Source organism: Oreochromis aureus, linkage group 7 (assembly GCF_013358895.1).
Source record: "Oreochromis aureus strain Israel breed Guangdong linkage group 7, ZZ_aureus, whole genome shotgun sequence".
Taxonomy (NCBI): domain Eukaryota; kingdom Metazoa; phylum Chordata; class Actinopteri; order Cichliformes; family Cichlidae; genus Oreochromis; species Oreochromis aureus.
Window position 1 is genome coordinate 61,167,168 of NC_052948.1, and position 12,617 is coordinate 61,179,784.

Sequence of the window (12,617 nt, forward strand, 5' to 3'; positions counted from 1 at the left end):
CCTATGAGCTCGGAGAACCCTCCGACGGGCAGCCGACAGGTTCCCGTTACAAACTGAAGCAGACGGATTCTCTTCTCGTTGTCCATCTCTTTCACCACCTGCAGGAAAATGCTCAGGTCAGCACTCTCACAGGAACATCACCGTGGCAGGTGTGTGTGTGTGTGTGTGTGTGTGTGTGTGTGTGTTCATAGGCCCGTACCTGCCAGAACCAGTGGATCTGCTTGCTGTTCTTGGTGTAATGTCTGTAGATGGTGTTCTTCTGCCAGTCGGCCAAATCGATCTCCTGCATCCCACAAAGCATCAGCTGCAAAAAAGACAAAGATCAGGGATTACTTTAGAATTTAGAGCCTAAACTACTCATGTGTGACTTCACTCTGCGCGCTCAGAGACATTTTTGCATGTGGTGGTACCCTGACGTCCTTTATAAAACTTTACTGATTGCAGCCCAAATTCTCAAATCTCCTGCAGCTCATGTCGGGTGAGATTTCAGACTTTTCCAGACCTTTCAAAAACAAAAAAGTCCAAGCTTACATCAGCTCCACCAGCTTGTTTTGGGGGTTTTTTCTCTTGGCTCATGAATTCTTTCCCTTTTGTTCCTCTTTTCTGGTTTCTATCGTTTTAGGTCTGCTTCCAGGACAAAATGTTTGCATATGAAGTCAGTGAGGGTCATCTGTGCCTATTCAGCTCACTAGAGCTATGATTGGTGTGATGGTCGTCACACCACGTCTTTACTGATCTCTACAGAGGTGTCAAAACGGGTCAGTAGGGCTGCAGGGAGGTCCATCCCTCAAAGAAAAGCTAATGGGGTAAAAGGTTGAGACATTTACACTCAAATAACTTTATTTGAGTACATGGTGTGAAATTAAACTGCCTCAGGCTTTCACTGAATTCACAAAATATGAGTGTCACTGGGATCCTGATCCGCATGACTTTAAATCCTCAGTGGAACCCTGGGGCGCAAATGAGTGGCATTATGGTGCGATCACGTCATTGGTGTGATTTTTGCTGGAAGACACGCACAAGTAAAACGAGCTGCTAACAGCTGGATTCATGACATTTTAAGCCTAAGACCAATAAATAAAACTCTTCCTCACCTCCAGCTCCTTCTCGTCAAAGTAGCGAAGCCACTCCAGAGGCACCACCTCATTGAAGCCGTCCAGGAAGGCTTTGGTCTGCTCCTCCACCCCGCGGGTGAACCTCCAGTCTGTCAGCAGGCTGTGTGAACAAAGAGAGGCTGCTTTTTATGGTTTGCTCTCCGCCACAGACCTCGTTTCTCCTACGCTCATCCGTCTTCATCAGCCCAACTGTCCCCATTTCTGCTTACTGACCTGATGTACTCCTCCTTGTTCTCTTCGGTGACCAGCTCGTTCTCCCCGTCGTCCTTCAGCTGGTGAGTGGAAACCTTCCCGAGGATCTCCATGTCCTGTGCAAAATACAGCTCCACGCCGCACTCCTCCAGGTTGTTCTCTCTGAAAACACAGACACACACATCATGAACCTAAAAACATTGGCACCTCGTCCTCTCTGTGCCGCCTGCAAGACTGACCTAAATCCAGCAGCCTTCTTGGAACAAACTGCAACACCAACTGCTTTATGTGACAGTCAGTACATTAAGTATGAAAATATCTGAAATATTAAAAAATGTTTTGGGTAATTACTAATATTGTTCATTTAGAGAAGAGGTGTCAAACAAGGCCTGGAGGCCAAAATTGGCCTGGCAAAAACTGCAATCTGGCCCACTGGACACCTTTGGTAAATATGAAGCAGAGCATAAATTTTTTACCTGTATTTTCCTGCTGATAGTCATTATCACTACATCAGAGTAGCAACAGATAAACAATTAAATATGCTTCTTTTTTTACCATGTTTAGAAATTTCTGTTAATAAAAATAAATAAAAGTGGCTGTGAATCAACAAAAACTTCATGTTTTACAGATACGGGACAGGCTGGGCAATTTTATACATTTATCATGTAGACAAACTGAGACATATTGTTGAAATTGCACTTCCTAATCTCATATTAAGACATCTCAGGGATAAAATTTGTACTTAAACTTCTTTACACTGACAGAAACAGGAGTTTCACTCATTCAGTCAACTTAAGTTCAAAGTGGGCTGTATGTGGCCCTCGATGTAAAATGACCTTGAAATCCCTAATTTAGAGTATAAACCTCACATTAGGTGGTGGTCTGATAATTTTTATAGTCTGTCCAGCTGAGGGCGCTCCTACTCCACTTATTGTGATCAGCACTGTCAGCAGCACATGTAACAGAGCAGCATCTCAGAGTCTTATCAGCTAAGCTTTTTGCTAGTTTGTCAAATAAAACTCATTTAACAATTACTTGATATATCAATATAGTTTGGGAGGCATTTTTAAGACTTTCAGACTTCCTGCATCCAGGTTTCTGTTGTTTGGATTTAACTGGATTATTATGACCTATTCACCTGGACTCCTATTGTTCATTTCTTTTATTAGTTAAACACTAACTAACTCACATGCCAACTTCTACCCTTGTAAGCATAAGGTGGCCAGAGCACACAGATTCAGAGGAATCATAACTGCATTACTTACTTGACCCACATGATGGAGTTATAAAACTCCGGGTCTATGGACTCCAGATCTTTGAGAGTGGGTTTCTTGTCCAGCATTCGCTTGTAGAAAGGCAGCGTGAAGCCGGTGTCGATGAACTTTCCGTGATACAAAGCCTGCAGGGAGGATTTATTACATTAGAAACCACAATAAGGGACGCCACCTGGTGTTCACCGCTCACATTTCATAAAATGTAATTGGGTTAGGCTGATGATACAGCAAGTTTGAGTTCCTGGATGTAATAAAGCAGAGACGGAGGGAGATTATTTTTGGCCTGCTGTAATTCTGCGATATTAGTGTTTTTTTATGGACTCTGGTTGCACATGTTTCAAATTAACGCCCGACAAATTACACATATTTTCATCTCGGACGCGCGCCATGCTGATGATTCACACGGGGGCCGTTTCAAGCTCATTCAAGTGTTAGAAACGCTTTAACAGCCAATCACACTTGCAGAAAAAATGAATGGGGCTTTTATTTCTGAAATCACTGCAGCCACTTCTGCTGAGATCATTTCTGAGTGCACAAGAACAACGCAAATCATTAAGACTCAGACGTGAGCATAAACATGTGCAGCGACCACAAACGGCTCCAAACCACATCTTAATCTTTCTCGTGTGTGTGTGTGTGTGTGTGTTTTCAGAGAGAGCACACTCAGTCAGACGGAGCTGTTTAATGTTAAAAACCCTGTGAGAGTTCAGAGCTGCGATGAGCCAAGAACAACACAGACGCTCACTGACTCAGTCACAGACTATTCTGTCCTGCTTGTCCTGACCGACTGTGTGCCCAGCGCATCTGTGCAGGCAGAGCAGAGGGTGACCGAAGTGAGAGCAAAGCAGGTAAGGAAAAGACACGAGAAATAAAGTCAGAGAGGCTTTGGGAGCTGGGATTGGGTAGAGACAACGATCTTTGTGAGGAAAGTCAGCAATGTGCAGTTTAGGGCTAAATATAGGCAGTTGCTGCCGGGTGTGGGCTGGGTGCGGCAGTGAAGTCATGGTGTGGGTGAGGGGTGGGGTAGCAGATGGAGGGGAGGGTGGACCTACAAATTTTTTTGAGTTGACCCCAGAAAGCTGTGGATGAATGCTTCAAACAACTTCAAAACAAAACCTGCTCTGAACAAGACCTTTTCCGACTTCCTTGGTCGCGGCTAACAGCCTGTGGAATCACTTTTATGTGACGCACTATAAGGAAAAATCCAAAATATGTGATATCTGTTCTCAACAGTGACCAAAACTAACTAACCAAAGATTAGAAATGGAGTCCTCTAATTACAAAGGTTAAATAAACACACAAAGACTACATAAGGACAAACATACGCAATATTGCAACGCAATGCAGGAATGTGCCAAGTACATCACATCTGCATTTTGGCTTTCCCAACGTGAGTGTCGTTTCAGTTTATTAAACTGAGGTTTCATTTTAAAGGAAACACATCTGGATACAATGTTGCCATCTGTGGTCATCAAGAGAAAAAAATGGCTCAGATATAACAAAATAACTGTGTTATTTTGTTCGATTTCAATCTAGCTCACCATAGCGATGAAGCGACCAATGAAGCGAAAGTACGTGAGGTGGTCGGGGTTTATGGAGGATGCTGGGTTGATCTGCAGACAGTAGTTGTTCTTGCCAGCGTACTCAAACAGGCAGTACATGGGGTTCAGGACTTCGTGGGACAGCAGGAAGAACCACTCCCTGTGGAAGAAGAGGAGAGGACGTGAATGCATGAGAGGAAGACACGAGGCTGTCAGCCTGCAGGGACCTAACAGTAACATACAACACTGAAATTTAACACCTCAAAACTGTAATTTTATTTTTTTTAAAAAGCAAAAACAAAACACATTCTATACTAGCTGTACAGTCAATAGAAGAGCACATGATCACAGGGAGTTTATAAGAAAAGCAGGAAAATGAAAAAGCATTTATTCCACACGAGAACGAGGTGCTTTTTTTCATTGGCAGCATATAATTACAACATTTATCATCCTAAACTTCCAGCGTCTTCATTTTTCACTTATTTGCTGCTTTTAATCTTCTTGTCAGAAAGACAGGAACCAATTACAAGGTGTTGCCAAGCTCAACTCTAAAATTACTGCCAAACATAAAGACCACTGGCACAGTTTAATATTGATGTCCTGTAGACACGATGATTTCTTTAAGCTCATCAATGCCTCATGTAAATCAAACAGACCACCAAATAAGGTTGGGTTTAATTCTGTTTATTCTGCTGATCCTTAACATGATGTTCATTTCTGATAATGGGTCTCGCTGACTACTTATGAATCTAAATCAACTCTTTAAGCTGAAAAAGAAGATTTTTCTTATGACTCTGAAGTGGTTTAAATGGGAATAGAAAGTACATTTATAGTTTTAAACACATCCTAAAAGCCAAATCTGACACATGAATTACATGAAGACAAAACATATAACATTTAGGATAAATACAGCCGGGTAGAACTAAATAAAAAGACACAAACAGACTGTGGAAGGATGCACGTTAGAGAGAATGAGGGCCCCCTCCACCAGCTGCAGCACCAGAACCAAGCACTCCCAAGGCCCCTGCCCTCTCCCCTTTGGGAATATTAGGGAGGAGGGTGTATGGACTGACGGACGCAGACACCTCCCAACATCCCGTCCGTGGTTCTACCCTGTGGTAGAACAGCATGATGTCACCTACCATAGGGTAAAACCACTGACGTGACACCGGAGACAGAGACACAATGCAAAACCAAAGAGAACAAAATGAGGAAAAATAACATGTACAGAGAGGAAGACCTGAGTGACAGCAGACGCAGCGGGCAGCATGGACACGTGTGATGGACGGACGGAGAGATGGAGGAGGACAGCAATGTTGTGAGAGGGTGAGAGAGAGAGCGACATGTAACCCAACACTATCACACACGTCTGCACTTCTAGAAGGCAGAAAAGGCTGTTTTATATGAAATGATGTTGCTGTAACATTTTAGACAAAAAAAACGAATTAAAATCTGCGCCATCGTGTTATTGCATCTACAGGCTGGAAGAGACACACATCGGTATCACCGTGTCTGGGCTTAGGCATTGTAACGGTGACAACGCTACCACCATCAGGTCAGGATGGAAACTGTAACGCTGCCCTGTCTTCCAGGAAATTGACCTCAGAAACCTTTTAAAAAATACCTTCTTTTTTTTCATTTTACTTCCCAAAAAGTTTGTAGAGGTCAATTTTTTAAATAAAACAATGAAGCTGGGGGAAGAACAATGAAGAAAAAGATTTTCAGAGAATCAGAAGTTTCAAACACAACTGTTTTTTTCCGTTGGTTTTTTACCCAACAGGAAGCTGGTGCAAAGATCGAGAAGCAGCAGGAACAGATGAAATCACCAACATTAAAAACCCCTGGATTACATAACAAGCTTAACAAACCACATAAAATGACAGAATTTGAAGATGTAGAGAGAAGCTGCAGGAAAGAGTTTTAGGCTGCTCTCACCTGGCGATGCCACCGTAGTCCAGGCCCTCCTCCCCTCTCATAATGATGTAGAGCCGGCGACGAAGATCGTATGGCTTCACGTTCATAATCTGATGACAAAGCACGTTATTTAGACAATGATGGTGTCCAAGAAGTAGCCTCACTTTGATCCATTCCTAGATTCGCTTCTAAAGTAACTAAATGATTCTCCTGATAGAAGAAACTCTTTCAAATCAAAAGCCCTCAAAAAATTCACCACACAGAAACCCTTTATTCCTTATCAGAGTGTTTTCCTATATAACATAAAGCACCAATGCAAAGCAGAGATAAGATAAGATGTAGTTATTAAATGTTACCATTATGTAAACTAGAAGAACAAAGAAAAACAAGTGTGTTTCATCCGTCTCTGACCTGCTGAAACGAGTCTTCAAACAGCGTCTGTCTGGACACGGAGATCTTCACGTGGCTGGGTAAGGCATTAGACTGCACATTAAAAAAAGAAAAAAAGAACACCACCATCAAGTCGAGAAGAAAACCTCGGGACATTTCTGTAATCCCAATCCTAATCCCGTTCTACAATTCACATGTGTCAGCATTTAAAACAGGTACAGAGTTTGATCTGTACCATCTCATTACTGATGATGTTTCTTTTTCTATGCCTGCCGGGTGTGAAGTACGGAGGATAAAAAGTGGCAAAAAGTGAAGAACACTATGGCTCACAGACACACATACAGAGACTCCTACATTTATTATTCAAAGTGCCTAAAACAAGAGGAAATTACTTTATTTTGCAGTACATTCATTTGGAGAAATAAACCTAATTTGCATGGACACCACTGCTGTTGGATTTATTCAGAATCCAGATTCAACTTTGAATTTTTTTTTTAAAAAAATGGCAAATAAATTTAATGCTACAGCATCTTCATCAAAGCTTCTTGGGTATGGATCAGAACACTGAAATTAAATGAAGACTGACAGGACAGAGGGGAAGAGCTTGACGCTGGAGCACACCAACTAACTCCAGTTCATCCAGGGGGCTTAAATAGAAGCTAGTAATAAGATTTTTCCAGACACCATAAATATAAACAAACTGGTAACGATGCCTACATATGCAACCTGAGATTTTCTTTTCTTTTGAGGCGGTATCTGAAGCTCTCTGTGGATCCATGGATGCCTCCCCCTCTAAGACCTCCCCGTAACCACAATGACATCATGTGGTCCACAGGCTTAGCTCAGTCTGAGTTCAGTCACAGTGGAAATGTCACTTGACAGATATAAAGCGCTTGCCAATCAGTTTGGTTTGGTTCACATGCCGCTAACATGTGAATGCGCCTAAAGCGGTGTCTACTACAAAATAAAAGCCTACTGAAAGTCCAACTTTGCATTAATAACGTCAAAGACTTTGCCTGGAAGATTTCCTATGAGGCTAAAACCCCCAAAATCTTGCCTTTTTGAAATACTCTCTAATTCTGAACATGCACTCTGTTCTCCTGTTTAAAGGCTGGCAACAGTAAACAGCTGCGCTTCTATGACGGTAATGACTGAAAGCGGCAGCACTCCAACGGCACAAACTGACATTTTTCCCTTATTATCAGGATCTCACAGGTTTTCTTTCTACTGTTTTAGAATGTGCACAAGGTGATGTAGCATTCAACTTCTAATCGGTCTATGCAATAATGCTTGTGACATGTAAAAAGATTTCCCTCTAGTTTGGCCCTATACTGCTGTAGCTGGTGAGGAAAGGTGTGCTGTTTTAATAAAGAAAACGATGTTTTGTCTTGAGTTTATGTAGAGAGGAAATAACTGCCTGAAAACCAAGTCGTCCAGAAAACTGAAAATATATTTTTTGGCCACACTTTTCCAGTTGTAGAGTGAATTATGCTTTTTATTTTCCTTCTCCGGGTGAACAGATCCAGACTGCAATAATCAAGGTGAGCAAAGTGGGGAGTTTTATTGTGGCTACAGACCCCATTTAACACTTACATGGCACAGGAAACGGAACTGGTGGTATTTCCACCTGAAGCTGCGGTCGTAAGCGCCTGGTGAACCGCCCTGCCGTGACCTGCGCATGCACAAACACAAACACACACACACACACAGAAAACAGAGAAACAATTTCAACAGAACTCTAAAGGTCAGCTGACCAACAGGAACTTGGCGTCCTCCTTTGAGGAATACTAAATGCGCATCAGCTCTACAGCCCTCGAGTGTCTGAGTCTCAAAGACAGAGGTGAGCCTGGCCCTGCAGCTGTGTTAGTATAAGCTCCACCAACCCACTGCATGCACACGCATGCACGCACACACACACACAGTGGATATCTGCTTTGTCAGCAGCACAGAGGCTGAGAAGCAGAAGTAGAGTCAGACAGATGATTTGGGGGGGAGTGAAGAAGAAGGAGGCCTCTAATGCGTCGGGTCTGTGCTTGCCGAGCTGCCAGGCACATCTCAGTTTGGGTTAGGAAATGGCGACCGCAGCAGCAGAGCGCTGGCCGCGGACGCACACTCCTGCAGGATCCAGTGTAAGAAAACAGTGAAGGAGGCCTCTGTGAAATAGCAGCCTAAAAATACGTGCAAATATCTGCATGAAAAGCAGCTCGCCGATGCACACACACACACACGTCTTCGGCACTGACCACACAAGCAAATACACACTTGCATGCAGAAACACAGAAAAGCACAAACACCCACACAGAAGCCAGCGCAGTCTGCAGTGGATGTGTTGTCGCACATCTGCACATTCTCCTGACTTCTGTGGTGGGATTTGAGACTGCTTCAAGGCAAAGCAAACACTCACAGGCTGAGGGGAAGAGCAGTGTGTGTGTGTGTGTGTGTGTGTGTGTGTGAGTTTTCTAAGATTATCTGTGACACTGACTCTCTCTGACTCAAAGAAACATTCAAAACAGGAGAGAAATGAAAGTTAATGGATAAAAAGGAACAGCAAAGATGATGGGAGTTTAGGAAAAAAGATTATTTTCAGGTTTTCACCAAACGAGCGGATTGTGTGACTTAATATTTTCAATGCAGTTATGTCAGGCCGAGGCAAAAATCACTTAAATATTTTGGAGAAAGTGTCGAATGATCATTTAATTAGAAAGTCTTTGCCTCGGCCTGTGACAGCTTTGGGAGGAAAGGGCTGAGAGAATATTTACCCTGACTCAAACCCAGGTCGAGGGTCTTTAAAGGTGGTGGTGCGCGAGTTGTGGTCCACGAAATATCGGACTCCCTCGGCGGTGTACTTCATCTCCCAGCCCGGGGGCAGGGGGTGCTCCTTGATCATCCTGCAACAGGGGAGAGGGCAGTGAGCGCGGTCCCGGCTCGGGGGGCCCCGTCTCGGGGGATGAAACTGACATACCTTCCCCTGCCAACCCGTGTTGCTAAAACCAGAAAGCCTGCGCCGGCGTGCCACGGTGGAGTTTACCTCCTATGAGCATGGCAATGGTAGGTTTGATTATTCAGGTGGCTTCAAACCACAAAAACGCTTAGAGGACACAGAAGCAGCATGTTTGGCTGAAAGGTGAAAAGCAGTTTTCTTTCCCTGAGCAACTCTGTGTTGATCCGAGGTCTAAAACTCTAAACTGCTGTCACGGTCAAGGTTGCATTTAAGTTAAAGTTTAGCACCCCGTGTTTAAAAAATACAAACTGTATTTTTATGTTTGTTCAATACGATATTTGATTGATCTTTTATTTAGTTGTGAAATGGTTTCAACTTTACACAGACACAAATACACAAACATGCGCACACACACTTATTAAGGAGTGCAGCGATACTGACAGAAAACATGATAATTTAAAATTAAATATGGATGTATAAATGGTGTCAGCAGTGCACATGTGACAATAATCTGAGTAATTGTTCTTTTTGTATGCTTTTGTGTAGTTCTGACTGAGTCTCTCACCAAATCCATGCACTCCAACGCATTATCGCCATATATTTGTTTTACATGCTCTATATTTTTTATCACAATAAATTTCATAGCAGTCGCCCTGATCTACCTGTGAAATCTGTTTCCTTTCTATTGTGTTCCTGGATGCTAGGCTAACACAGTGGCATCATCACCTCACAGTAAGAGGTGACAAGGCTAATACACCTGCACTTTGTAATAGATTCCTGTCTTAAAAAGTGCTATATAAATAAATTTTACTTACTTACTAAGAAGTGCCTGCATTTAAATCTGTCTGTTGTCCGAGGAATTTGCAGAAATGTAGAGGAGGAAGAGCATTTTTCACTTTTCAAACCAATTTGGATGAAAATAAAGAAGAAGAACACAGCTTTTCACCTTTTCGTAAACGTCGTCTTTTTAACATGTTTTTGCTGAGCGTGTATTGGCTAGCCTGAAAATTTGAATCAAAGACTCTATAAAAGGGGAAAATAATCAGTTGGCTGCATGCTAAAAAAATTAATAATTTACAAGAAGAAAATCATGCTTTTAGGAATGTAGAAATAATCTAGAATGGCAACAAGGGTTTATTTTTCAGAAAATCTAACACACTGAGGAGATCAACTGCATCTCCAGAAGAAGATGCAAAGAAGGCTCAAACTCGGAAATGTCAGCGGGTCAACTAGTATGGGTGAGACGAGAGGAAAATCAGGAAAGTGAGCGAGATGACCAGCGGCGCATCAGACCTGTGTCCAACATAATGTGAGGTAAAGCTGCTTTTTTTACTTCAATCTGTCAGGCTGTGAAATAAATGTTCCTCTTGGGGATAATACTCTACTCGTGTTTATATCATAATGTAGATGAGTCACTGTGTTGTCATACTAAACTGTGCATGACTACCACGTCTTGAGTATGAGCAAACACCCAAAGCGGCACGCCACCTAACAAGCAGGCCAACACATGCACGCACACAGAGATATTTTCCAGCTGGCTGTCTCACCCTTGGGTCCGAGGATCGTCCCACTGTGTCGTCCGTGTGTTGTGGTTGACGAAGTACACCCTGCCATTGTCCTGACGCTTCTCTGTGGAGACAAATGAGAGAGAAGGAGCATGCTCAGTGGGCTCAGAGGTTCTTGGAAAACTCCACACTCGACGGGATCAGAGGGATCACCTGACCGAGAGAAGAAGAAGAAAAAAATCTCACCGCTATGAGAGAAAAGCAGTGAGTCTGTGTGGCATTTCGCTGTGGCGTGGTCCAAATACCTCACCAGGGTAAAGCAAAATGTGTGTGTGTGTCAGAGTGACCACAGACATACAGCAGAGAGTGTGGAATTCAATTCAAAAAAGGTAACAAATAGCTGAAATTGGCAATACCTATATTATATATATGTGTGTGTGTGTGTGTGTGTGTGTGTGTGTGTGTGTGTGTGTGTGTGTGTGTGTGTGTGTGTGTGTTAGTCTCCAGAGAGAACACTGGTGCCCCATCCTCCTCCTCCCTCCGCTGGTCTGACATCTTTTTCTCATTAACAGGAGTGTGTGGAGGGCTCAGAAACAGTAGTGCTCGCATTGCAACTCTTACTCACTCCACCCCCCACTTTACTATAACCCCCCCACCACCACCCCACTTGCCACTTTCCCTTCTTTTCTCCTCCATCTCCCATCTTTCTCTTTTTCAAATTGGAGCGACCGCAGATGAAAAAAAAAAAAAGAAAAAAAAGAAAAAAAAGAAGAAAAAAAAGAAGAGCGCACCCGAGAAGCGAATCAGAGCCAGCGATGTAATTGAGGTTTTGAGGTACCGCAACATGTTGAAAAGGCATCACGGGCAGAAAGCGGGGGATTTTTTTCTTGATTTTTGGAGAGAACACGGCTGTGATGAAGTCTGTGAAAATGTTGGCGGGCCGGGAGCTGCCAGCAGCGTTCGTTTATGAATGAATGTGCGGGAAACGATTCGCCGTGGCTCCGGTTACATTGCTCTTTTGGGGCAACGCTGCATGATGAAGAGCCCCATCAATAACGCGGCGCTCTGTAATTTGTGGATTTCAGAGCAAAAGGAAAGTGTACAGTGATAAATGAGTAGAGCGCTGAAAAGAAACCATGAGACACTTTATCCAGCTTTTCTACACGGGAATGAAAATCACCATCAGTGGAGAGATTTATCAATCAATTAACAGCTGACTGGCTCACAGGTCAGTGTTTCAGGACAAATGTAATAGCCACAGAACCAGAAGAAAGGTTTGAAATCTCCAAAAATGTGCTTTTAGATCTGTAAAAGGGAGGGGAAATTTCAGCGTGCAGCAACTGTTTCGCAACATCTCCACCTCACAGCTGCACGCACATAAGGAAAGCGCATTTTGAACCATTAAATCGAAGATTCACGTCAGGTAGTTTGAGTGTCGTCAAACCTACCTGCAGGACCAGTGAGGGAGGCAGAATCAATCTTTTCAAACAGGCTGTAAATCTAGCACACCTGGAGACGATTTTAGAGTCTTCTCGTTTTTGCCTGGAGTTTTTTAACAGTCGCAGAAGTGTGTGCATGTGTGCGTGCGTTAGATAAACTCACCCCATCCAGGAGGCAGCGGGCCCAGAGGGTCATTTTCCACCGGAGCACCGGATGGCTGAGGGGGGGGAACACAGAGAGAAAACAAATCCGGTTAGGGCACCTTTAAGTGTCTCCTCTCACAGCTTGCTTTTGCTCCAGTTTTC

At 43.4% G+C, this 12,617-nt stretch overlaps 1 protein-coding gene across 2 annotated transcripts in view; it reads right to left on the minus strand.

Moving 5' to 3' along the window:
* Window positions 1–12,617, minus strand: part of wwp2 (WW domain containing E3 ubiquitin protein ligase 2) — a 61,488-nt gene that overhangs the window by 2,488 nt on the left and 46,383 nt on the right. Inside the window, exons 11-22 of one of the 2 annotated variants that reach the window (XM_031742457.2) lie at window positions 12,475–12,529; window positions 10,915–10,996; window positions 9,186–9,314; window positions 8,020–8,098; window positions 6,448–6,519; window positions 6,058–6,146; window positions 4,123–4,282; window positions 2,573–2,706; window positions 1,329–1,469; window positions 1,095–1,215; window positions 200–304; window positions 2–98 (exon numbers count right to left, since the gene is read on the minus strand). In XM_031742457.2, coding sequence (XP_031598317.1) covers window positions 2–98; window positions 200–304; window positions 1,095–1,215; window positions 1,329–1,469; window positions 2,573–2,706; window positions 4,123–4,282; window positions 6,058–6,146; window positions 6,448–6,519; window positions 8,020–8,098; window positions 9,186–9,314; window positions 10,915–10,996; window positions 12,475–12,529 — 1,264 coding nt within the window. The remainder of the gene's footprint in view (window position 1; window positions 99–199; window positions 305–1,094; window positions 1,216–1,328; window positions 1,470–2,572; window positions 2,707–4,122; window positions 4,283–6,057; window positions 6,147–6,447; window positions 6,520–8,019; window positions 8,099–9,185; window positions 9,315–10,914; window positions 10,997–12,474; window positions 12,530–12,617) is intronic. The other variant, XM_031742459.2, reaches the window with a different exon arrangement.